This window comes from Echinops telfairi, unplaced genomic scaffold, assembly GCF_000313985.2.
Source record: "Echinops telfairi isolate 266 unplaced genomic scaffold, ASM31398v2 ScPeMD7_7421;HRSCAF=8459, whole genome shotgun sequence".
Lineage (NCBI taxonomy): Eukaryota > Metazoa > Chordata > Mammalia > Afrosoricida > Tenrecidae > Echinops > Echinops telfairi.
Window position 1 is genome coordinate 21,260,119 of NW_022111321.1, and position 24,494 is coordinate 21,284,612.

Below are 24,494 nucleotides of genomic sequence, written 5' to 3' on the forward strand. Positions count from 1 at the left end.
CTTGATAGGGAACCAGCTAAGAGATGCAAATTTGAAGAGAGCCAGAGTAAGTTGCCATCATCTCAGAGAATATATATGGTGTCATTAACAGAATGTTGCTAGATATATGTATACTACATATTTCTGGTGAGGCTTCAAAAGGAAATGATGAATATGTCATTGGACAATAGAGAAGGGTGATGCTTTTTATGCAGCAGCAAAGAACTGGCCTGTGTTCAAATGACTGATTGAAGGCAGAACTTCTAGGTTACCAATTTGGTTATTTGGTTGAGGAGCTGTCTAAGTAAGATCTTAAAGAGGTAGCATGGCTTCTCCTTTTTGCTTAAAGTAAAATCCAAGAGGAGAAAGATGGGACGATGGAAAGTGAAAGCAGAACTTAAAGATTTGAGAAATTCTGTGGTACAAAGTAAGGCTGTGTCTCCTAGAATTTTCACCCATGTTATCTCATAAAGAAATCAAATCGGAAACAGATGGAGTTAATCAACTACTGCAGCAGAAAACCCACCAGCCTATGCTGAAGGGGACAGAGACAGGGCAAAAAGAAGGAAGCGTTTCTGTTTCTTGGAATTCTACAGACAGGAAACAGTCCAAAAGAGCTACGTCTCTAGTCCTCCTAGGAAAGAAAAGGACCAGCCCTGGAGCAGCTCCAAGATCAAGAGGACTGTGGGAAGGAATATGGAAAGTGTGAGAGCTATGGCCGCACTGTTAGAGCTATGGCCGCAGTGTGAGAGCTATGGCCTCCTGGGTTACAAAGAATCCGATCTTCACTAACCCAGTTCCCAGAGTGTGTAAATGCCTTGCTTGGGGGCCCAAGAAGATGGGATGCTGCCTAAAACTGAGGAGGCAATGGCTGCCATGGCCATGGGGTAGGAGATCAGAGCTTGCCAGGGGTTGGGTTGCCACTCAGATGGAACTGGAGGAGACCACTCAGAGCTGAGAAAGAAGAATTGCCATCGCAGTGGGCCTGGAAGTTCAGGATGCAGCGCAGGGTGGAAGGGGTTCCATGCAGAGTCCTGAGAATATGACCAACAGCCAGAGTCTAGAGGGTAGAGCCACTCACCAGGGTCCAAGAGAACAGAAAATTACGGAAAACTAGTGTAATTTGTTCTGCTAGGTTTTGGACTTGCTTGGCAACCCATTACATCATTTCCCCTTCCAAATACTCCCATTTGTAATGGAAATGTCTACCTTATGCCTGCTCCACCATTGTACTTTGGAAGCAGCTAGCTTGTATTCTAGAGTTCACAGATGAAGAATTTTGCTCCAGGATGGAACATGACCAAGTCTCACGCTTATTTGATTTAGATGATTCAAAACATGAGATTTTTTTATTTAGAGTTAAGAATTCAGGGATAATGTAATGAATGAATGTGTTTGCATGTGGGAAGAATATTAATTGGGGGCGTGGGGGTCAAGAGTAGAATATTATGGATTGATGTGTCCCCAAAAGTATGTGTTGTAAATCCCAATTCCTATGTCTGTAGTTGGAGCCTAGGTGGCACAAAGTGTTTAAGCACTGGGCTGCTAACCACAAGGTCATGATTTACACCCAACATTCACTGCACAAGCCAAAGATGAGACAGGCTGCTCCGTAAGAATTTACAAGAGGAAACAGAGTGGCCTTCCAGGAATAACAAGCCATCTTCATAACGATCTACAGATGTACGTGAACCAGACCAACAGGCTAGCAGTGAAGACAGCAAATGAGGCAGGCTCCCAGGCTCTGAATTAGCGTTTCAGCAAGTGGCTCTGACTCTAAGCAACAGCATTTTGCCTGGAGCAGCAGCAGTCACTGAAATGACAGATTTCCCTTCAGAAACTATGGAGATATGATGGAAGTGGCATGATATTTTTCAAGTGTTGGGGGGAAAAAAGGAAGAGATCCCAAGATAGGCTGGATAAACAATCTGGAGGAGGAAACAATGGGACTGATGGTTCTGTGGAGACATGGGACAGGGGGAGGTAGGGAAAGGAAGTGGGTGCTAACAAACCCAGGGACAAAGGAACAACAAGTGATCTAAAAAGGAGGGTGTAAGAGGCCTGCTAGGGCTTGATCAAGGACCATGTAACCAAGAGGAATTACTGAAACCCAAATGAAGGCTTAGCATGATAGTGGGACAAGAGGAAAGTAAAAGGAAATAGAGAAAAGAACCAGGAGGCAAAGGGCATTTATAGAGGCCTAAATACAGGCATGTACATACATAAATATATTTATATGTGATGATGGGGAAATAGATCTATGTGCACATATTTATAGATTTAGTATTAAGGTAGCAAATGGACATTGGGGCTCCACTCAAGTACTCCCTCAATGCAAGAACACTCTGTTCTATTAAATTGGCATTTCATGATGCTCACCTTCCTGACACGACTGCTGAAGACAAATGTGTGCATAAGCAAAGGTAGTGAAGAAAGCCGATGGTGCCCGGCTATCAAAAGATAATAGCACCTGGGGTCTTAAAGTCTTTAAGGAAAACAAGCACCTATCTAGCTCAAAAGCAACAAAATCCACATGGAAGCAGCACACCAGTCTGTGTGATCACGAAGTGTCAAAGGGATCAGGTATCAGGCATCAAAGAACAAAAAATCATATCATTGTGAATGAGGGGAAGTGCAGATTGGGGACCCAAAGCCCATCTGTAGGCAACTGGACATCCCCTTATGGAAGGGTTGTGGGAAGCAGATGAACCAGTCAGGGTTCAGTGTAACAACGGTAAAACATACAACTTTCCTCTGGTTCTTAATTGCTTCCTCCCCTCCATCTATCATGATCCCAATTCTACCTTACAAATCTGGCTAGACCAGAGCATGTACATTGGTACAGCTAGGAACTGGAAACACAGGGAATCCAAGACAGATGATCCCTTCAGGTAGTGAGAGTGGCAGTAGCAGGAGGGTAGAGGGAAGGTGGGGTAAAAAGGGGGAACTGATTAGAAGGATCTACATAGAACCTCCTTCCTGGGGGACAGATAACAGGAATGTGGGTGAAGGGAGACGTCGGACAGTGTAAGATATGACAAAATAATAATAATTTATAAATTATCAAGGGTTCATGAGGACAGGGGGTAGGGCAAGCAGGGAGGGAGGGGAAAAATAAGGAGCTGATACCAAGGGTTCAAGTAGAAAGCAAATGTTTTGAGGATGATAATGGCAACAAATGTACAAATGTGCTAGACACACAATGGATTATGTATCAATTGTGGTAAGAGTTGTACGAGCCCCCAATAAAATTATTTTTTTTAAAAGAGAGATCCCAATAATTTCATTAAACAGCTGTATGATACAGACCTAATATAACGAATAGAAAATTATTTCCCTTCCATCAATATATCAAACTTGATAGGGAACCAGCTAAGAGATGCAAATTTGTCAAGCACTAACCTCATGTAATTCACATTGCAAACAAATGGCAGAAGACAGATTTTATCTCAAGTAAATGACTCTTAAATTATAAGCATGATATTGAAGTTCTTTGACGCAAAGAGGTACTTTCTATTTCTTTTCAGTTAAAGGTTAAGGCTTTGGAATAGAAAATAAAGGAAGTGAGCAGCTGAAGACAAGCCCACTGCTATTGATTTCCGACTCATAGTGACACACTATAGGACAGAGTAGGGTCTCCGAGGCTGTAAATCTTTACAGAAGCAAAGTGCCACAGATGTCTCCTGTGAAACGCTTGCGTTTAACTCACCAACCTTTTGGTTAGCAGCCGAACACTACAACCATAGTGTCACCGGGGCTCCCTGGTGACATATAACGGAGCCAAACAACAAGAGCTGGTTTTCTAGATTATGACTTCCAGACTAGTGAGTTCGTAGCAAGGGTCAGACTGTACCTCACCTCAGCGACAGGGGTCTTAAACTCTTATGAGTAGCCATCTACAGTGCCACTTTTGATCTCTCTTCCCAGAGGAAAAAAGGATACATCAAATCAAAGATAAATGGACTGCATACACACCAGTCTCCACAGACCGTTGTACCGGACAACTAACTTGTCGTGCCGGCTATCACCACCCACTGCTATGAAGGAGATTACATTAGAAGGTCCTGGATGGAGTGGGAGAAAAATGTGGAACAAAACACAAAATCAAAGTCTTATTGGTTGGACAGAAATTGGTGGAACCTGCAGACTATGGCCCTTAGTCACCTTTCAAGTCTGGAAATGAACATCTCCTTGGCTCAACAATTGATCTATAAGGGGAATGATAATATTAGGGAGGGACACATACCTTAGAATCATCAACCAAGGACAAAATTCAGAGAGGTTAGGAAAGGAGGAGGAATGGAAACAGATGTGGGATAAATAATACATTGTGGGGATTGCAATCAATGAGATGAAACAAAACATGTATGAGCCGTTGAATGGAAAATTGACCTGCTTTGTAAACTTTTACCCAGTTTACAATATAAAACTAAAAAAGCGAACCAATAGCCTCTATCAATCAATCACAGAATTTGATATGCTAAAGAAGGCAGATAAAAAGCAAGACCAGACACTTTTCCCTGCTTCTCACCAGGTACAGCTAAAACCCCCTGGACATAATCTGTAAAACACGCATAACACTCAGAAAAGTAGAGAAGACTAGGTCGCCTGTGCCAGGAGCTCAGGTGAGAAGCATCACCACCCCACAAAACCTGTGACCCTGCCTCGCTTCCAACAGCAAAGGTGGAGTCCATAGAATATGTAATTTAAGATTAAGTAGCTTCAAAAGCATACAGTGAAAACCAGCAGTACATAATGCAGCCCTCTCCATGCCCTGAGGCAATGATTCACAGTCCTTTCAGTCTTTCAGTAGCTTTTAATTTTTCAGTTATCAAATAAGCAACACTAACTGCTTTTGATACTTGATGTATCTTGATTTGGATCTTTTCTCATTCATCATTTTAGATACATGTCATGATTTCTTTCAATCTGAAAACTGATGTCCTCCAGTTGTGGGGGAGTTTCTGAAATTGTTTCTTGGCAATTTCTTTGTTCTGTTTCATCTCTTCTGTCATTCTGGCTATCCTATTAACTGGAGTCTGAATTCCTACCCACCTCCTCCCCCCAAAACACACTATTACCATCTCTTTGTTTTCTTGTTTTTATTTGTGTGTAATGTTACATTATGGTTATTTTCTTCTAGTCATCTCAATATTATATATTTTTGTATACACACACACACACACATATATATAAAAGCTTATTTTTAATTTCAAAGAGCTATATTTATTTTCTGAGTGTTCCCTTCCAAAGTATGCTTTTTTTCTTTGCTTTGTGCACTCCCCATTTTAAAACTTGATCAGAGAATATTAATTACAGAAGTTAAAAATATGTTCTCTGCTTCCTACATTGTTCCTGGTTCCCTCTAGTTCCTTTTCAGTCTCCATGGCTTCTTTTGTTGTTGCTGCTGTTTCCCTCCCCCCGCTTCCTGCTGCTTATTGGGGATGCTCTTCAAGTGACAAATGCTTTTGTCACCTTTGTATTTTCAGTACATAATCATAGACAATAAACGTTTGAGTGAAGAGATGGATGAATGAACCACAATGATACCAGAAGACTGGAGATCAACGATTAACACTCTATCTTGGTGATAACATTTAAAAATCAGTCTCTCTCTCTTTTAAAATGTCTTTTTAAGCTAGTGAACCAGGATTATTGAAATGGGCCTTGCCCAACAGGTAGTTTCTGGCACACTGACAGGATGGGCAAGGCTTTTTGTCAGAATTGCAAAGAATTCCAATTTTGTCAAAATTGTATGAGCTAAATATATTATTACTTCATAGTCTATTTGCCTTGTCCACAATGTTGTTGTTGTTGTTGTTAGATGCCATCGAGTTGGTTCTGACCCACAGTGACCCTATGTACAGCAGAAAGAAGCACTGTCCAAACCTGCACCCCCCTCACACTTGTTTTCATGTTTGAGCCCTTCGCTGCAGCCGCTGTGTCCATCCAGCTCATCCAAGGCCGTCCTCTTTTCCACCCCACCTTCCCAAGCATGCTGGCCTTCTCCAGGCCTTGGTCTCTCCTGAGAACGTGTCCAAGTTCTGCCTTCCCAGCCTCTACGGAGCATTCTAGCTGTACTTCTCCCAAAACAGGCTGTTTGTTCTCTCGGCAGTCTGTGGTACTTGCCATAGTCTTCATCGGCACCACTGTTCAAGTGAACCGATGCTTCTTCAGTCTTCCTTGTTCACTGTCCAACTTTCACATGCACAGGAAGTGATGGAGAACACTGTGGCGTGGGTCAGGCTCACATAGTTCTCAAAGTGACATCCTTGCTTTCCAACACTCTGAAGAGGTCTTGTGGAGCAGACTTACTTAAGGCAGCACATCGTTTGATCTCTTGACTGTTGCTTCCATGAGGGTTGACTGTGCATCCAAATTAGATGAAATCCTTGGCAACTTCAATCTTTTCTCCCTTTATCAAGATGCTATCTACTGGTCTGGTTGTGAGGATATCTTTTTCTTGAGTTCTGATCCATACTGAAGGTTATAACCCTTGATCTTCATCAGCAAGTACTTCAAAGCCTCGCACTTTCAGCAAGTAAGACTATGTCATCTACAACCTCCTTTTATTGTATGTTTTGTATGACTTAAAAAAAAATCTTTCCATATAGCTTATAAATAAGTAACTCACATTTATTTCTTTAAAGCAATCTCGATGCTGCTGCAGGCAGCATAACGTAGTGACAGTAGCCCTGCACCTTGAGTTGGAAATCTATCTGTGATTCTTTCCCACTTGAGTGAAGCCTGCTTTCTTCTTAAATGAAGTTTTAAAAAAGCAACCGTTTTAGAAAACTGCTGAATTAAGGAGGCCAGAAGGCTCAGAGGCTAAAATTAACTAATAAAAAATCTTGTCCTAGTTTTGAGTTAGAGGTTCTTCTTGTGTTCAAAGGAGGGAAATGCCAGGTCAACTGACAGCTGAGTGCTGTTTGTAAAGCACATGCAAGTTTCAAAGATTTGGTGTCTATAACTCCTGTGCATGTTTTTGTTTTAATGATAAACGTGAGTAAAACATAATTTATTATAAAGATGTAGGAAAAAGACATTTTTTTTAAAATCACCTATATTCCTATCATGGTGCAGTGAATTACGTAATATGGTCCCTTGTAGCCATAGTCTCTGTAATTCCTACCAAATGACAAATAAATCATGCAAATGTGAGGTGTTTATTTACATTATTAACCAGCCTGGAGGACTGGGCAGCTTGTTAATAATGCAAATCAAATGTTGCGCCCATGTGGTCTGGAGCCATGCAAATAAGGTCATGTGTACGGAACCTCAATGCGAGGACTGCTCAGTTCTGCAGCCTGCTAGGTTTACAATGAGCCTTCGCAGAAGCAGCAAACTGGGGGTGGGAGTGGGGTGAGGTGAGGAATTCATTACCATCCAGAAAGAAGAAAGAGTCAGGGATAAAATACATCCTTTGATCTCAAGGCCCCTGTGCTAACCCTCAGTGCAGGAGACAGTGTTGTGGCTCAGCAGACAGTGAAAGACAAGAGAAGCAGTGGGAGGAGAGGTGGCCTCACTAGCAATGAGTCAGCTGCAGTTGTCCTGACCTAGAACTAGAACGCTGAGCGCCTTTGGGCAGGAAGAGGTCACGCTTCCTGGGAACTTAATTGATGAAACTTAATTAGTCTTCCCACCCCTGGAATTAGAGCTGAGCACCTCAGTATAAGGCTTACTGGCAGAATATATGCATTTATTGGTGGAGCTAAAAATCCTTGGTGACGCTTGTTTGTGCAGGGCCAATAAACAAGCGGCTGAGTAGTGCTGAAAGTCCAACCAGAGAGAGTCAAGCCGGTAAGGTATAACTGAGAAGAGGCTGTTCTGACCTAAGAACTGTATTCTAAGCATTTCTGATCCTAACTTCCCTTATTCACTGCCATCAAGTCAATGGTAACTCAAAGCAAACCTATAGGACAGGATAGTTTGCCCCTGTGGCAAACTTTACTGTGGCAAGACTTTACTGGTTTAAAGAAGTAGAATAAACCCCCCAAATCATGAATATTATCTGTGAGTTTTGTGAGGTCACTGCAACCCACTACTGAACCCAGTAGAGAAGTAGAGGCTATAGGAGAGAGTTGGTGAGAGAACTGGTAAAATGGTTGAGGGTGGAAGAGTATCTGACCTCTGCTTCATAGGACCTGGCCTAGGGCAGTTGATGCTGTTGGTTTTGACTCTTCTCCCACTGGTAAGAAGTTAAGGAGGTTCCATGCTGCTCCCATTTGAACCCACCACCCAAGGGAAATCACCAACTTGTTTGTATGTGCTTCAGATTGTTGTTGTTTCTCTTCTGCATATATTGATTTTTCCTTACAAGATATGAATCATGCTATATATACTATTTTATTGTAACTGTTGCAAGTTTCAGATTTCTCAGCCTGAGTCTCTAGTAAACCAAATGAGTGCTTTTCTTTAGATCTAATGGCTAAAGAAATACCAATTGAGTAAGAATCAGTAAAAAAAAAAAAAGGTTTCTCCTCTTGATTTATCTGTATCTCACACTGTGAAATCTAAAACCGCTTTCCAAACCACATCAGCAGCAGCTAAAAAAATCAAAAGGCTGGATTTAAATTTGCCTTAAAGTTAAACCAAAGAGTTCATTGTGTGTGTGTGTGTGTGTGCGCGTGCGTGCGCGCGCGTGTTCAGATTTAATCATCCTTTCTTGCATCAAAAATAACAAAATTGTAGGGTGACATTAACACATGATTGTGAAACAAAAATGTGTTTCATTTCATTAGTCACAGGCTACAAATCAACCAGCTGTCGAAGCTAAAAATATGCCATAGTTAAAAATTTTGTAAAATACAAGCATTTAAGACTCATTTAGAAAGAAATGTGACTTCCTTCAGTTTCTGACAACCACTAGAAGTTTTGGAAAAGAAGAAATTAGCACCTTCACACTGAAAGACAAAAAGATAGTGGTAGGGGAATTCAGAGTAATGTATTGCTAATAAATAAACTGTTCAGATTTGATCAACGCACATGTTAAGGATGACAATGTAGCAGCAGCACTGTAGATGAAAACAAAAGTATATATTCTTGGGAGGGGGGAGTTAAAAAAAGTATATATTCTTAAAAAAAGAAGCGTGAGGCTGAGGTCGGAGCACCAGTGAAGGTGTAGATTTTGTTAAAGGAATGAGTTAAGGCAAGCTCAGCAGTAACTGCTTACAACTTCTTCTCATCCATCCGCTGTAACAGAGACTCTACCAGGGCTGGACTCTACAGTGGTATCTTGCAGCCCTCACACATCGGCGTCGCACTCAGGCAACCCCTACAGAGCGGACAGATGGAGACATCCATCTCCTCTGGCCATCAGCCCAGGAATCAGTCTCAAAATAAGCTTTTGCCACCAAAAATATAAATAAAAACTTGCTTAGAATAGAGGCAATGAGATGAGCTGAAATATAAACCTCCTAACTGGATTTCAGGTGTAAAGGGAATTAGAAAGCGATACAAAGACATTTCAAGGGTCTTGGAAATTCATAAAGTTAATCAAGAAGAACACTTCCCACTATTCCAAAAAGGAAATGCAAATTCTCCTAACTCCCAGTCCCACGTTCCAGTCACTACACCGTGCTGATGGTCATCAGTAATCTTCCTTTATTGAAACAGGAATATTGGGGTTGAGGAAAGAAACGTTTGACAGGAAAAATGTCAAGGGCTTTTGTGGCTTTTCATACCTTCTTTTATATATCCACCAAAAAGCCACACCAAACCCACTGCCACTGAGTCGAGTCTGACTCATTACAGTGCTGAAGGACAAAGCAGAATTGCCCCTGTGGGTTTCTGGGACTAACTCTTTGCAGGACTAGAAAGCCTCACCTTTCTCCCTCAGAGCAACAAATGGTTTCAAACTGCTGACCTTGCGGTTAGTAGTCTAGCCCATAACACACCATGGCACCAGTGCTCCTCTCTTTCATACATACTCTAGTTAAATGAAACAAAGAAGCTGTCACCTAGTGAGACTCATAACTTCTCTGTCACAGTCTACTGCCACTGTGTCAGTTCTGACACATAGTGACCCCATATAGGGTTTCCAAGACTGTCAATCTCTATAGGAGTAGTTAGCATGCTCTTCCTCAGTTGGACAGGCTGGGAGGACAGTTTAAACTGACAACCCTGAGATTAGCAGCCTAACACTTATCCCACAGCACCACTAAGCCTTCTTCTACCCGACAGTACCTTGCAAAATATATATTTGCTGATTGAATCTTAAACCACACAAATAAAAATTCACTGTACTATAAAAATGTAAAATCCTACATAAAAAATCATTGGTATTTTGATTCATATACATCATGGAAACATCATCTTAAAATGCTAACAACAGGCTCCACAGAATTAATTTTAAAGGAGTATTTCCAAGAGCCTCTTCAATCGTAGTAGATTCTAATTGTATGACACTGCACATACTAAAGCAATTTCAGTCTGTTTGCTCTGATACCCACGCTTCCTAAGGAAACCTCTACAGCAATTGATTTTCTCCTCCAATAAGGGCCTTCAACAGGAGAAAGGGAAAAGATGGAAAAGAAGAAGATAAAAACAAAAAAAAGGGAGAGAGACAATTATTTATCATAATTAATAGACAGAAGATTTACTACGGCAAAATATCTGGCATATATAAAACACAATTCTAGAAATTGAAATGTTTCTTTCTAAAGTAACAATCAACAACTTCATTTCTGTTCAATCCTATCACATCAAAAACTATTTCATGGGAAAAAAAACACTTTCATGTGTTTTTTGGTATAAATCACTGGAAAACATATATTCCAGTGATATATACCATAAGTAGCTATGGAAATAAAAGGAAGTATTAAGAAAACTGGAGAATCCTGAAATCAAGGTTCTTATCCTAGGTTCATTTTTATCAACTATGATCTGTCTAAGCTTCAATTTCTTCACCCATAAAAAGGAAGAGATGCCAGGCTGTATGACCTCTGAAAAAGCCCTTCCGAATTCTTCTTTGCACTGGTTAAGTGGGAATGCCAGGGTAAGGAACACAATAAAGAAAGCGTTCCCTGGGCATGTACTCAGGTACAGTTAAGAGCTCTTGACACACAGAATCCAGAAGAAATAAACCCCTCAAGCACAATAAAGGGAGTAGCGATACCATGAGGATAGGGGGCAGGTGTGGGGAGAAAAGGGGAACGGATCGCAATGATCGACATATAACACCACCCACCTCCAGGGGCACGAACAACAGAGACGTGGGTCAATGAAGACAGCGGACAGTGTAAGATATGAAAATCATAATAATTTATCAATTATTATGGGTGGGAGGATAGGGGGGAAAGAGAAGCTAATAGCAAGGGCTCAAGTAGAAAGAAAATGTTTTGAAAATGATGATGGCAACATATGTACAAATGTGCTTGATACAATTGATGTATGTATTGTTATAAGAGCTGTAAGAGGCCCCAATAAAAAGATTTTTTTTTAAAAAAGGTTTTCCCTGGGTGTACAGTCAATTCTGCTGTACTGCTTGTTTTAAAAATGCAAATCTGTTCCAACACCAGTGCTGTATTATAGAACAATTTGAGTATGAATTCATCTGTCATATTTGCTCCTGTTTCATTCTGTCGGACAAGAAACACTAGACAATGCAGAAGACTGAATCAATCAGCCTAGCAACACACAAAACACACACACACACACACACACACACACCATAATACGTGATGAGCCGCACTATCTATATCTGTGCTACAACTTCCAGTCAGATTTCAGATAACCTACCTCCACCATTCATTGCTTCACAAGTTGTAACCTTCTAACTTTATTTCCACAAACCAACTATTTTTTCGAGGTAGAGTGCCATATTTTTTGCATTATTTGCACACTTTTAAAACCTTTTAGCACATGCAAAATTGTATGGGGTGAAGTGAATTACTTAATATGACCATTCTACACAAACATGGTCTTGTGACTCCTACAAAACGAATGACTAGGACTGTTCTGTCTCCCACAACACGCTCTGCTTTTCAGCTGGGTTCTACAATTCACTGGAAAAGGCGTCCAGGACTCACAGACTGTGCTCACGATGATGGGGTTTATTATGGAAAGTTAAAATCCCTGTGAGAAATGCTCAGGATACAGGTGTTCTGTCAGGATGTGTTACAGAACTGCTGTAGGGCTGCTAATAAAAGCCCAAAGAACATGCCCCTCGGCTATGAGCCTCAACCCCAAAGCACTGACGAGCCCCGTGGGTCAGCTGACACAGCCTCCCACTGAAGTCCCCAGAGGCACGGGTGCTCATTTCACAAGCACTCCGTTTCACTTGCTCTGCGGCCTGGGAAGGCCGCGGCCCCGGCTCACCCTCTGGCGCCTGGTCCTGCTGACGCTGCTTCTCTACTACTCCTCAGATGTCAAAGCTGTCTCCTGGATCAAGGAGGTTCACTGTGTAGGGATCTTGGGGCTCAGAGGATGCATTCCACCCAGTGTGACTCGTGACTTCTGTGAGATGCTGCAGTACGTTACACAACCCACAGGTTGAAGGGAGAGGACTGGGTGGTCCAGCAGTTCGGAAGATTTGGGGCATCTTTAACCTCCATCTCACAGGAGCCAGTTTGGAGCTGATTCTTATAAAAAGATAGCATTCATTTGCTGTGCTTCTGTTTTTAGTTTGTTCTCATCTTTTTCTCTGTGACACCATTAACGTTTCTGAGAATTACGTCCCATTTTCTTGTGATTTTCAGGAATGTAATATGTTATGACAGAACTGACTGCATTATTGCTTAGGAAATAAATAAATAACCAACTAGGTTGTTTTAACGACAATGGGATGATAAAGTTCTAGCAGGTCTGCACAAGCATTAAATAAAAATCAGAATATAGTCTTCTTATCTGTAAATTCTTTCCTCGACAACCTTTTAAAAAGTTTTTATTAAAAGATCATTTTATTGGGGTTCTTACAGCTCTTATAACAATCCTATACATGAATTGCATCAAGCATATTTGCACATATGTTGCCATCATTATTTTCTAGACATTTACTTTCTGTTGAGTCCTTGGTATCAGCAACTCTTACCTCCCCCACCTCCCGGTGACCCCTTGATAAATTATAAATGATTATTGTTGTCATATCTTCAACTGAGCACTGTCTCCCTTCCCCCACAATTTCTGCTGTTCATCCCCCTGGTGTGGGGGACAACTATGTGTTGATCATTGCGAGCCGTTCCCCCTTCCTCCTCTCCTTTCCCCATCTTCCCCCTACCCTCTTAACAACTATTTTTTCTCCAAAATATATCCACTGACTGGGTAGTGCCCAAATCAGTTATCAGATCTGAAGGTGGGAGGGTACCAGACATTGAATAAAACTTTGGTTTTGAGAAATGAAAAGGTGACGATGTTAAGGTTGTTTGTCTCTTTCATATATATTCTAAAATCAAAGCTTGATTCTGGCAGCAAATCTTGTCACGTACCACTGTCATAATGGCCTTCCACAGCTACTCAAGACACATAATGAAAACTCTGCATAAAAAGATGTATTCTCTAATACCTTGTAACAGCAGAGCAGACACCACAAAACCTTTGTTCGCACTCACTTTAATGCTTGATAAACTAGTGAAATAAAAAAAATCAACATTTTCTGGTTTTCATATAAAACAGAAATGGGGACACAAAGAACCGTTAGTACTGAAGCCAAGGGCCAACTAAAGCATGCCACTCAAAGCGAAAAGGCAGATAAAAATGTCGTTTAACATGCTCTTCTTTTTAAAGGAGGCTCTCACTGATAGGCCTCCAGGTTCTCTGTGGGAGTCTAACAGCCCCACACGGGAGAGACAGGCCTGAGGGGACGGCAGGCTTGCTTCAGAAAAGCACTGGAAGCCCTGTGGTTTTACATTTCACCAATGTGGCATGTCACCATCTAAATGAACCCTCCTGACCATTCAAATGGTTAAATGTTTGTTTACTCGGTAAGGAGCCAAAATGTGTGCTTTCTCATAATCGTAGCCAAGGAGCGTTCCCTGTGTGTGGAAACCAAGAGGAGCGCTGCCTCTACTGCTCTCGTCTTCTCCGTGATCAGCAAGCTGACATGTCAAGTGTCAGAAGCATCAACTTCCAAAGGAACTGAAGTAAAATTAGCATGGGATTTCACGGTGTGAAGACAAGCAGGTGGAAAAGCGTGGCAGCGGCAGGGACTGCCCCCACCAGGCAGACAGAGTCCACTGACTGTTCATTGTCTGAAAACCACAACATAGTGATAGTTCAGTCAAAGGTCCAGTGGATACAACTTGAAACTCCTTCACCAAGCATTTTAATGAGCTAAGGAATGGGAAGTGTCTCAAAATGTGTTCCAAATGATGTTTCTAATTCTTCTCAACGAAAATGTCTGCTCACCCAAAAGATTCAAAGTTATACGAATTATATGTCTCACATGGAAACAGAAAATAAGGAAAGAGGCAACCAGAAAACCAAAAAACAAAAGTGATACTATTCAGCATTTCTCAACAAAAGTTGGCACCTACCCCACCTGAAAGAAATCACTTAAGAAACTCCTATTGCATCAAGGCTAAATATGTATGTTAATCAGGTTTTGGGGATGTAGCCCTTTTAAAGATTTAAACCAGAGAATGTTCCCCTTACATATCTGGATGGCTCTTCTAGGTTCTGGTCATTCATGTCAGTAGGAGTAATCCGGGTGGCCATAGGTCCCTCGGCAAAAAGTTTTGGTAACTGGCCCCTGAACTCAGACGGAATGAACTGAAGCTGCCAACTGTCAGAAACAAATAAGGAGACAAAGAAACACACAGGGGAATCACATTGCTTAAATGTGCTTGAAACACACACTCACCAAAAAAAGTAAGTCACGTGAAAAACATTGCATTTGGAGAAAAAAAATCTTTCTGCTAAAACCTCAGTCAAGGAGCATTGAGGCAGAGGTCACAAATCAGTCCAAGATCATTGGGAAATTTAAAAGAAGTCTTACAACCCATTCCACCAACTGTCTCTAATGAAATATGCAGGCAAGTAATCTTGCCATCATATAGCAGAGGAGCTTCAAAGTTATTGCCAGGTGATTGGAAGACTTTTCAAAATGAAAGCAAAGTCCTGAATTTTATGTGTAAAAAAAGTGCCAAAATTTTTTTCAATGAAAAAAATTAACAACTTCATCAGATATACAGAGTGGAATTTAATATTTGACACTAAGATCACACCATAAGTACAGTACTTTGTTCCTCACTAATCCTCAAAAGTGTTTTTATTTATCAAATTATTTGGAATATAAAAGGCAAGGGCCTAAGTCAATTCTCAAAAAACACATTTTAATGTAAGTGTTAATGAATGGGCGCTCTGGTGGCATAGAGATCACACATTGGGCTACAAACTGAAAGGTTAGTCAGTTCAAAGCCACCAGCCACCCTGCAGGAGAAAGACGAGGCTTTCGACACCCGTAAAGAATTACAGTCTAGGAAACGCACAGGGGCTGTTTCTACCCTGTCCTATACGATTGCCATGTGTCGGAACTGACTCAATGGCAGTGAGGGTTTTTTGTTTGCTTTTCATTAATGACTGCACAAGTCTTTACATCAAATACAAGCTATCACACCAGGTAAAGGTAAGCCGGCCCTCCAATGGAGGAGCATGACTCATCTTAACCAAATTACCCTTTTACCTTAAAAGGATTCTACCCAGTCTGAGTCAAGCACCTGGACAGAACCCGAAAGCCTATTTCCCACACCCACCAGCAGACAGCATGAAGAAGAGCGGGCAGCTGTCTTAACTACCTCTTTCCACGGTGTTTGCAAGTTGGTGAACTTTGACCACTGGGGGTAGAAAGAATATGCTTCCCTAAAACATTTGTCTTACTAGAGTTTCTAGACTGTTTTGAGAAGTAAACCTCTTCTGAATCCTGTTACGATAGAGCTGTCGGTAGGACTCCTAAGAAAGAGCCTTAGGAGTGCCACAACACTGTGCTATCACAAGTCCCCAAATATAAGTGGCTATGGACAACACAAGGCACACAGCCAGTCACTGGTTCCCAAGGAGCACAGGAGATGGGGCACAGCGCAGACCCCACAGCACTCTGAGATGATACAGCCATCAATCACATTTTGTGAAAACTCCAAAAAGAATGAGATCTGAAGAGGACAGTGTGGATTAAAGGACAACTTACTTATCAGGCAAAAGGAAGCTGCTGGGAAATCGATACCACTCCTTCCCGACACAGACATTCACAGGTCTGCCTTCTGGTACAGTGTGGATAGTTGGGTCTGTAGCAATGCGGTGAAATTCTGGATACAAATCAAGGGGCCCATGATATCCTGAAAGGGGAAAAGGTTAGTGAAAGCGAAGGTGAGGAAGAGGAGACTGGTTATTTCCTTACAGTGCACACTAACGCCTCACAGGAATCTGGATACATCTACGGTTGTGAAGGTGCAAGTAGCTCCACAGGAAGCCTGCTGCGCAGCACCTCCTCTGCAGGAAGAAGTCGCAGCAGAGCTCCTGCTTCCCCTGTCACTCTTTTAACTTCATGCTCTTTGAGCATGTTTACTGTGCTGGGTCCAAATAGTGAGTGCAAAAAAGATTATCATTGTGGGAATTGAGCCACAAATTTGTATTCAAAGTTTGGTGGTGGGATTAGTGTTTTTGAGGGAGGTGGAAGAAGGTGTCAATGAATCATCCTTTGAGAGTAAAAAATCAGTAGAGAGAAATTATAATTAATCACACTAAAAGGAATTCTCAATCTTTTCTTCAATACTTAGGTATAAAAGTCATAGTCCAGCAAGTATTAAATATTAAATCTAGTGTTTTTTTCCTATAGAAAAATCATCTTTCTAGCTTCATCTGAATATGTATTAAACAATTGTGCATTAAGCCAACCCCCTGCTGAAGTGTCACGTGAGTCTGGGTTAAGATCCTCTCAGTACACCTACCCTTGAACAGTGCCACAGAGCGAGAAAAGGATAAGAGCCCAAACAAGAAGACTGTTCCTAATGCCAGCCAATTGGATGTCACGGTGTAATGCTCCAGGCAGTAACACTGAAACACAAAGTGGTAACATTTCTAGAAGGGAAGAAAATTGTATTGAAAGCAGAAGATATACTCTGCAGAATATACAAAATCATTAGACATCACAATAACACCAAAAATGAAACAGAAAAACGAGGTTCTATTAAGGGGCTGAACATTTATACATATTTCATGAGGTTCTCTTTCCACATTCGAAGAAAAAAGTGATCTTTATCTATAGATCAGCTGAGGAAATGGCATGGGGGCCACATCTCACCTTCTCTGGCTACACAAGGAAGGTAGAGAATCCAGATCCAAACGAGCCCAAGGCTGGGGACCACAAGGCAGACATGCCTCCACACTCCATCTTTCCTTTACCTGATTCTCAGACCAATCATCCCTCCTTCCACATGCTACTTGTCTCCTGGGTTTGATAATCTATTGCAATGGCGCCACAGAACTCACATACAATATTCACAATTAGGGAGAGATGGTGGTAATTAGGGAAGTAAAAACAGATTATAAAGTGTTAAGGATAACAATTCTTTTGTCCACAGTGCATCTTCTTAGCCATGATGGCAGGTCTGTCTCTCCTTGGTCCTTGGCTTCTCAGTCAAGTGGTTCCGTGGCCTCTTGGCTCCTACCTGGTTCTGTGGGCTGGAAAGTGTGCAGCTCTCAGTCTTGGTGCTACTCCTCTGTTCTGCCTCAGCTTAACCATGGCTTCACAGATCTGCCTCACAGCTTCAGCATGGCTTCTCTGATTTCCCTCATGGTCTCAGGCTGCGCGCTCTGGTGCCTCTGCTGCCTCCACCACTTCAGGCAGGGATCTTGCATGTGCTCCACTGGTGGCTCTTTTTTCTTGATGGTCACAGGGTTCTCTTCCTGCTTCTCAGATGACTCTCTTACACCCAAAGGAATGGCAAAACTGACCAATCCCCTCCTTAGAGAACTGTATACCTTATCTGCTTGGTCCCACACAATCATCTGGTGGGAATGACAGAGGCCAAAGTATACTATGTAGTAATTTCACTTCAGTCCATCAGTCTAGTCAGAGGGCCTGTCAAGGTTGTTCTGTCAGATGCTGTTGAGTTGGTTCCAAGGCATAGCAACCACCTGTACAAAGAACAAAATACTACCTAGTCCTGTACCATTCTCATACAGGACAGGCAGCTTTGTTTGTTCTTCTGGAAGTCCATGCTGCTTTTAATATTCTTCATCAATAACATAATTCAAATGCATCAATTCTGCCCCAGTCTTCCTTATTAATTATATTGCTTTCACATGCATATGAGGTGATTGGAAATACCATGGTTTGGGTCAAGTGCACTTTAGTCCTAAAGTGGCTTCTTTGGTTCTTAGCACTTTAAAGGGGTCGTGTGTAGCAGATTTCCCCAGTGCAAAATAGCGTTGGACCTCTTGACTGCTACTTCCAAGAGCATGGATTGGAGATCCGAGGGAAATGAAAGCCTTGACAACTTCAAGCCTTTTCCCACTTATCATGCTGTTGTTTATTGATCCAGTTGTAACAATTTATATATATGTATATATGTTTTACAGTTTTATTGGCACTTAACCCACATATTACACAATTCAGTAGTTCACTCATATCAAGAAGAATTGTACAATTTGTATATTCTTTACATTGAGTTGCATTCCACACTGAAGGGTTCCATCACTAAGTGCTTCAAGTCCTCTTCATTTTCAGAATTAGACAAAAAGACCAAGTCGTTCTGGTACAGTGATTCTGGGTCTCTTTCCATCTCCTTTTGATTCTCCTACGTTGTTTAATATTTTGCCCATAGAATCCTTCGGTATTACACGCGAGACTTGACTATTTTTCCCCTTTAGTTCCTTCATCTAGAGCAGCGGTTCTCAACCCGTGGGTCGCAACCCCTTTGGGGGTCAAACAACCCTTTCACAGGGGTCGCCTGATTTATAACAGTAGCAAAATGACAGTGATGAAGTAGCAACAAAAATAATGTCATGGTTGGGGGAGCACCACAACATGAAGAACTGTATGAAAGGGTTGCAGCATTAGGAAGGTTGAGAACCACTGATCTAGAGATATAGTGTAATCTTCCCTTTGGGTTCTATAGCTCAAGATCTTTGCACATTTCCTTATAATGTTACTTTGTCTTCTCAAGCTGTGCTTAAAAATTTCCATTTGCTTAGCTACTCTACATTTACGAGCAAGTTTCAATCTCTTTTGACATTCACTTTGGTCTTTTCTTTTAAAAGGAACATGATTACCGTATATACTCATACATAGGCTGAGTTTTTCAGCACATTTTTTAATGTAGTTTTTGTGCTAAAATTAGGTGCCTTGGCTGATATTTGGGTTGGCTTGTACTCAAGTATATATGCTATATGATTCTTTCAAGGTTGATGTCAAAGTTGTTGTCTGACATGGTCTAAATCAAAGAGTGCAGAATTCTTAGGGGGAGGCTTGGAGAGATGGCAGCACCACTTTCAGAGTGTATGAGTCTAGATCAGTGGTTCTCAATCTTCCTAATGCTGCACCCTTTAATACAGTTCTTCATGTGTGGTGATCCCCCAACCATAAAATGATTTTTGTTGCTACTTCATAACTGTAATTTTGCTACTGTTATGAATCGGGCGCCGCCTGTAAAAGGATCATTTGATCCCCAAAGGGGTTGCAACCCACAGGTTGAAAATCACTGGGTTCAGTTATTGGCAGAGTGGGTGGGCAGCACTAAAAGAGCTTTGTAACACTGCCCAAGCAGAACAGAAGCTAAGGTGTCACACAGCTGAGAGGCTGATGTCCAGAGAAGGCATGCCTGAAGGATGGCTGAAAGGAGGCTGTCCTGATTGAAGAACTGTATCCTGAGTGTTTCTCATCCTGTCAACTTCCCTAATAAACTCCATAATCATGAGTAATGTCTGTCAGCTCTTTGTGACCATTGCAACAAATGGAACCCAGCAGAGAAGTTAAGAGTCCTGTGGGAGGTATGGCTGGTGTCAGAGCTGGTAAAGAAGTTGGAGTGAAGAGGCTTGACTGATCTCTGCCTTGTCGGCATCTGCCTTTGGATAATGTTGAGTTTGATTCTAGTTTCCCCGGTGACGTCAGAGGAGGCCAGATACTGCCCACACGCCATGTTTACACAACAGCTTCACATTTTGATATTTTTGTTTAATACAGATTTCTACAATTTTGTAGCAATACTTTTTAATTTGTCCTTCTATATCTAAGATACACTAAAATCCACTGAACTGTATAGTTTAAATGGGTGAATTCCATATGAAGTATGTCTCTATAAAACTATTTTAAAAAATAAAAAACCCTATGACCCTCGCTATCTCTCTACGAATTGCAAATGGTGGCAGAGGGCAAGCATGAGCCCAGACTCTAGAGGCTGCTGAGGTTATCAGTACACTGGTGTTCAAATAAGGGTAAGAAGAACTGATAGGGAATTGACCTGAATGAGCTTTAAGCCCAGATTACAAAGTGTCTCATACTGCCAACTGCCTGAGACAATCCCAAACACCTGAGCAAATTGTATTCTGCTCTAGCAGTTGATGAGCAGACATTCCATTAGCTCTGCTAAAGTGCTACTGTTCCGTAGTGGGCTCATAATACACAGTAAATTTTAAAAGCACCTTTAATAGCAATTGGATTCTTGTTGGCAACAGAGAAAAAGTAACACACACCTACAAATATGTCATCAGCAAATAAAAATTTGATAAACAACCAATAATAACACTTTAGTAATATGGCTGTAGAAGTTTAATGTTAAGAATTTAAAAATAAAACATTCTTAGCTGGAAGCATTCTGTAATTTGTCCTTAGGTTTTGTAAGTGATTATTTAAAAGCAAAATGAAACACCTTTCTCTGAAACTCACCTGCAGTGCAGAAAGAGCCACAGCTCCACAGAGACATATGAGTGGATACACAGGGAACAGAAATCGCTCCTCTTTGTGAGGCTGGATGAAGAAAATGATAAACCATATATACATTGGAGCCAACGTAAGCCAATATGGATGGCCTAAATGCTGAACTGCAAGACACAGACAAAATATCCGCCTTTCACATATTAGAACAAAACATTACATTTCATTTCAATGTTCTCTTCATTCTAGAGTTGCAAGTATACCCTAGGGCACCCCATAAAATGTTCCACCTCTTATACACAACAACTGTTCTCCAATGCAATGAAGGCTTCAAATAGGAAGAGAGATGTACTCTGTGGCTTCCCTCTAACGCCCAGAATCTAAGGCAAGCACAGTACTGGGGATGGCTGGAACACAGATGAAAGTCAGGTTAATGGGTAAGAGGGCTTAGTAAGTTCTACATTAGATGAAAAAAAGGGGGGGAAAGTATTCTACCTCTAAAGAATCCTGTCACTAAAAATAAAGGTTCTAAGATTGGCCAGAAACATAATATAGATTGATTTATTGGGTTTTAATATTGGGGTTCAGTTTTATATGGTAATCTGAGTGTTTTTTAATTTTTGCTTTGAAATAAGCTCTTTGCCATTTGTAGTTGATGAGTGTTACGTTTTCTCTCTTTGTCTCCAATACCCATGTACCATAAATCCCAAAATTAGAACCAAAAATGCACTTATAGCCTGGGAAAGAATTAAAGAAATTTAATGAACACTGAGACTCCAGCACCTGCTGGAAATTCCTGTGGTTAGGTGCAGGAACACTGCGTGATAAGCTCGCAAACCCCAGTGAAGACGTCTCCTGCTGTGCTTACTTACTTCTAGGATAATGAGCAGTGCTGGGGAGGAAAGGTACACAGTGCCCCCTGGTGTCCACTAACTGTATCTACAGCAAGCAGCTTAAACACTCCAGACCAGGATTTGTCAGGACCCACCTGAGCAATGCCTACCTAACGTGTTCTCAGGTTTGTATCTTGGAAAGAAATTGTTTAGGAATAAAAATTCTTGAACTATAACAGCAAGATTTTTTTAACTTTATCAAAAAATTTTAGGTTATAATTTGGAATCTATACCTTTCCCAGGAAACATAGGTTGGAATATTGTTTATTCTAAGAAAATTCATCAATTTTCTGCCAGTGAAGAGTCTTTCTCTTCTCTGCATTGTAAAGGCTAAGCTGTAACTTTTAAAAATATGGCCTAAAATTTTAAAGTGTCCACCATAAAGTGTATAAAATTTTAACTACAGCAGTATTCATATTAAGATAATGAGTATTGATGTCCTGTTCCCTTATATTTTTTATATTTTTTAAGCTTCACAATGTATTGTATTAAAACAATAAATCCATATATAATATGTATATAAAACTGTGAAGAAAAGAATACACTCATCTCTTATGAAATGGGCACATATGGACATACACAATTAAAGCCAAAACTGGATTCATACAGTAAGAAAAGTTTAATACCCTGTGATTTCCACATCTGCCACCAGAATTTCCAAAATTTCCACAAGGATACATTATTTTGATTGCCAGAAAAATAAGTTACTTTAAAAAAAATTTAAAGTTATCCCTAAGAAATATAAGAAATGGGGGGAATGAGTTAACTCCCAATGAATCAAGCAGCTGCATGTAGACTGTGGGTACCATGCAAGATGAACGATCTGTTTTTCAAAGAAATCACTGAGGGAAACAAAAAGAACCTTAAGAAACATAGCACTTAATCCGTGCCCCTATTCCAAACAAAGTGAAAGAGCTATTTTAAAAATCCCTTAGGAGATCTAAATATCAACTGGGTATTGAGTGAGACTAACAATAATTGTTCCTTCTATTTTTTAGGATAGTAGCATTACGATTATGCTTAAGAAAAAAAGCCCCAAGCTCCCAAATCAATAACATAACCTGACACCTGGAACAATTAGAAAAGGGAGCGCAAAAGAAGACCAACGCTACCGGAGGAGGAAAGAACAGACCAAAGCAGAAGTAAACCTAAACAGGAAAGACAAAAACAACAGAAAGAATCCACAAAGAAAGGATCAATAAAATAGGCAAACCACTGGTCAAATATATAATTTTTTTTAAGAATGAGAAGATACAAATAAAAATAAGGAATGAAAATAGAGATACAACAGCAAATCCAACTAGGATAAAGAAGTTCCAAACAGAAAACTATGGAAAACTGTACTCCAAAATATGTGAAAACCTAAAAGGTACAAATTTCTCGAAACACACTACTTAACTAAATGAACACAAATATAGTAGAAAAGTTAAACAGTCCCATAATAAAAGAAGAGATGGAAAATGTCATTACAAATTGCCAACACTACCACAAAGATGGTCTCACGAGGCAATATTACTCACATTCAGAGAAGAGCTGCATCAATTCTACTGAAAGTCTTCCAAAACACAGAAGAGGAAGTAGTACTCCCTAACTCGTTCTATGAAGGCGGCATCGTCCTGATACTAAAAACAGGTAAGGAGCACCACCACCCCCACCCCACCCCCACACACAGGGAGAGAAAGCTAGAAGGAGAAACTATTAAAATATATATATATATGTATATACAACTCTTGATATGACTGAGTTATTGAATTATATGGTACATGGATTATGGACCAAAAAAGCTATTTATTTGGTTTTTTAAACAAAAAATAAAAAGCATACTACATGATCAGGTGGGATTCATACCAGGAATGCAAAGGTGATTGGTTCAGTGTTAGAAAACCAATCAATGTAATTCCCCACACAAATAAAACACAGGAAAAGCATCATATGATCTCAATCAACAAAGAAAAGGCATTGGATGAAATCCAGCACTCTTTCCTGATAAAAATTCTCAGCAAAATAGGAATCAAAGAGAAATTCCTCAACATAATTAAGGGCATATATGCAAAACCAACAGCCAAAATTTATTCTCAGTTGCGAAAGATTGAGAACATTCCCTTTAATAACAGGAACAAATCAGCTCTTATTCAATATTGCACTGAAAACCTATGTAGAGCAGTAAAGTAAGAAAGGGGAATAAAAGGTATCAAAATTGGAAAAGAGGTAAAACTATCCTTATTCACAGATGTCATGATCCTATACATAGAAAATTCTAGAGACTCCACAAGACAGTCACTAGAACTAATACAAATAATTTAGCAGAGTGGCAGGGCCCCAGAGTGATACATAGACAGTTGTTGAGTTCCTCTCCACTTACCAGGAGGGCTCTGAGAAGAACATTACAGAAACAACACCACTTCTAAATAGGATAAAATACCGAGGCATAAACCTAACCAGACATGTAAAGACTAATACATTAAAAAATAACAAAAACTAGAAAATGTCATAGCAAGAACCTCAGAGATCCAATTAAAGGGGAAAATATTCCATGCTCATGGATTAGAATACCACTCCACAAATGTCAATACCACCAACAGACAATCTGCAATCCCAATCCAAAATCCAAAAAACCCTAATCTCTAATTTCATAAGGGAAGGAAAGAGCACCAAACAGCCAAAGAATTACTGAAGTAGAACAAAGCCTTGCCCTTCCTGACCTCAAAATTTACTGCACATAAAGAAAATATCTATAATTCAAAAACGATCCAATTTAAAAAGGAGCAACAAACATGAACAGACATCCACCACCTGGAAGCATCCCACAAACACGA

General features: G+C 40.6%; 1 protein-coding gene across 1 annotated transcript in view; it reads right to left on the reverse strand.

Annotated features, from left to right (window-relative positions):
* Positions 1–24,494, reverse strand: part of ALG9 (ALG9 alpha-1,2-mannosyltransferase) — a 94,062-nt gene that overhangs the window by 29,947 nt on the left and 39,621 nt on the right. The window contains exons 10-13 of the mRNA XM_045297742.1: positions 20,798–20,952; positions 16,860–16,965; positions 16,100–16,247; positions 14,569–14,698 (exon numbers count right to left, since the gene is read on the reverse strand). Of these exons, the coding sequence (XP_045153677.1) occupies positions 14,569–14,698; positions 16,100–16,247; positions 16,860–16,965; positions 20,798–20,952 (539 nt within the window). The remainder of the gene's footprint in view (positions 1–14,568; positions 14,699–16,099; positions 16,248–16,859; positions 16,966–20,797; positions 20,953–24,494) is intronic.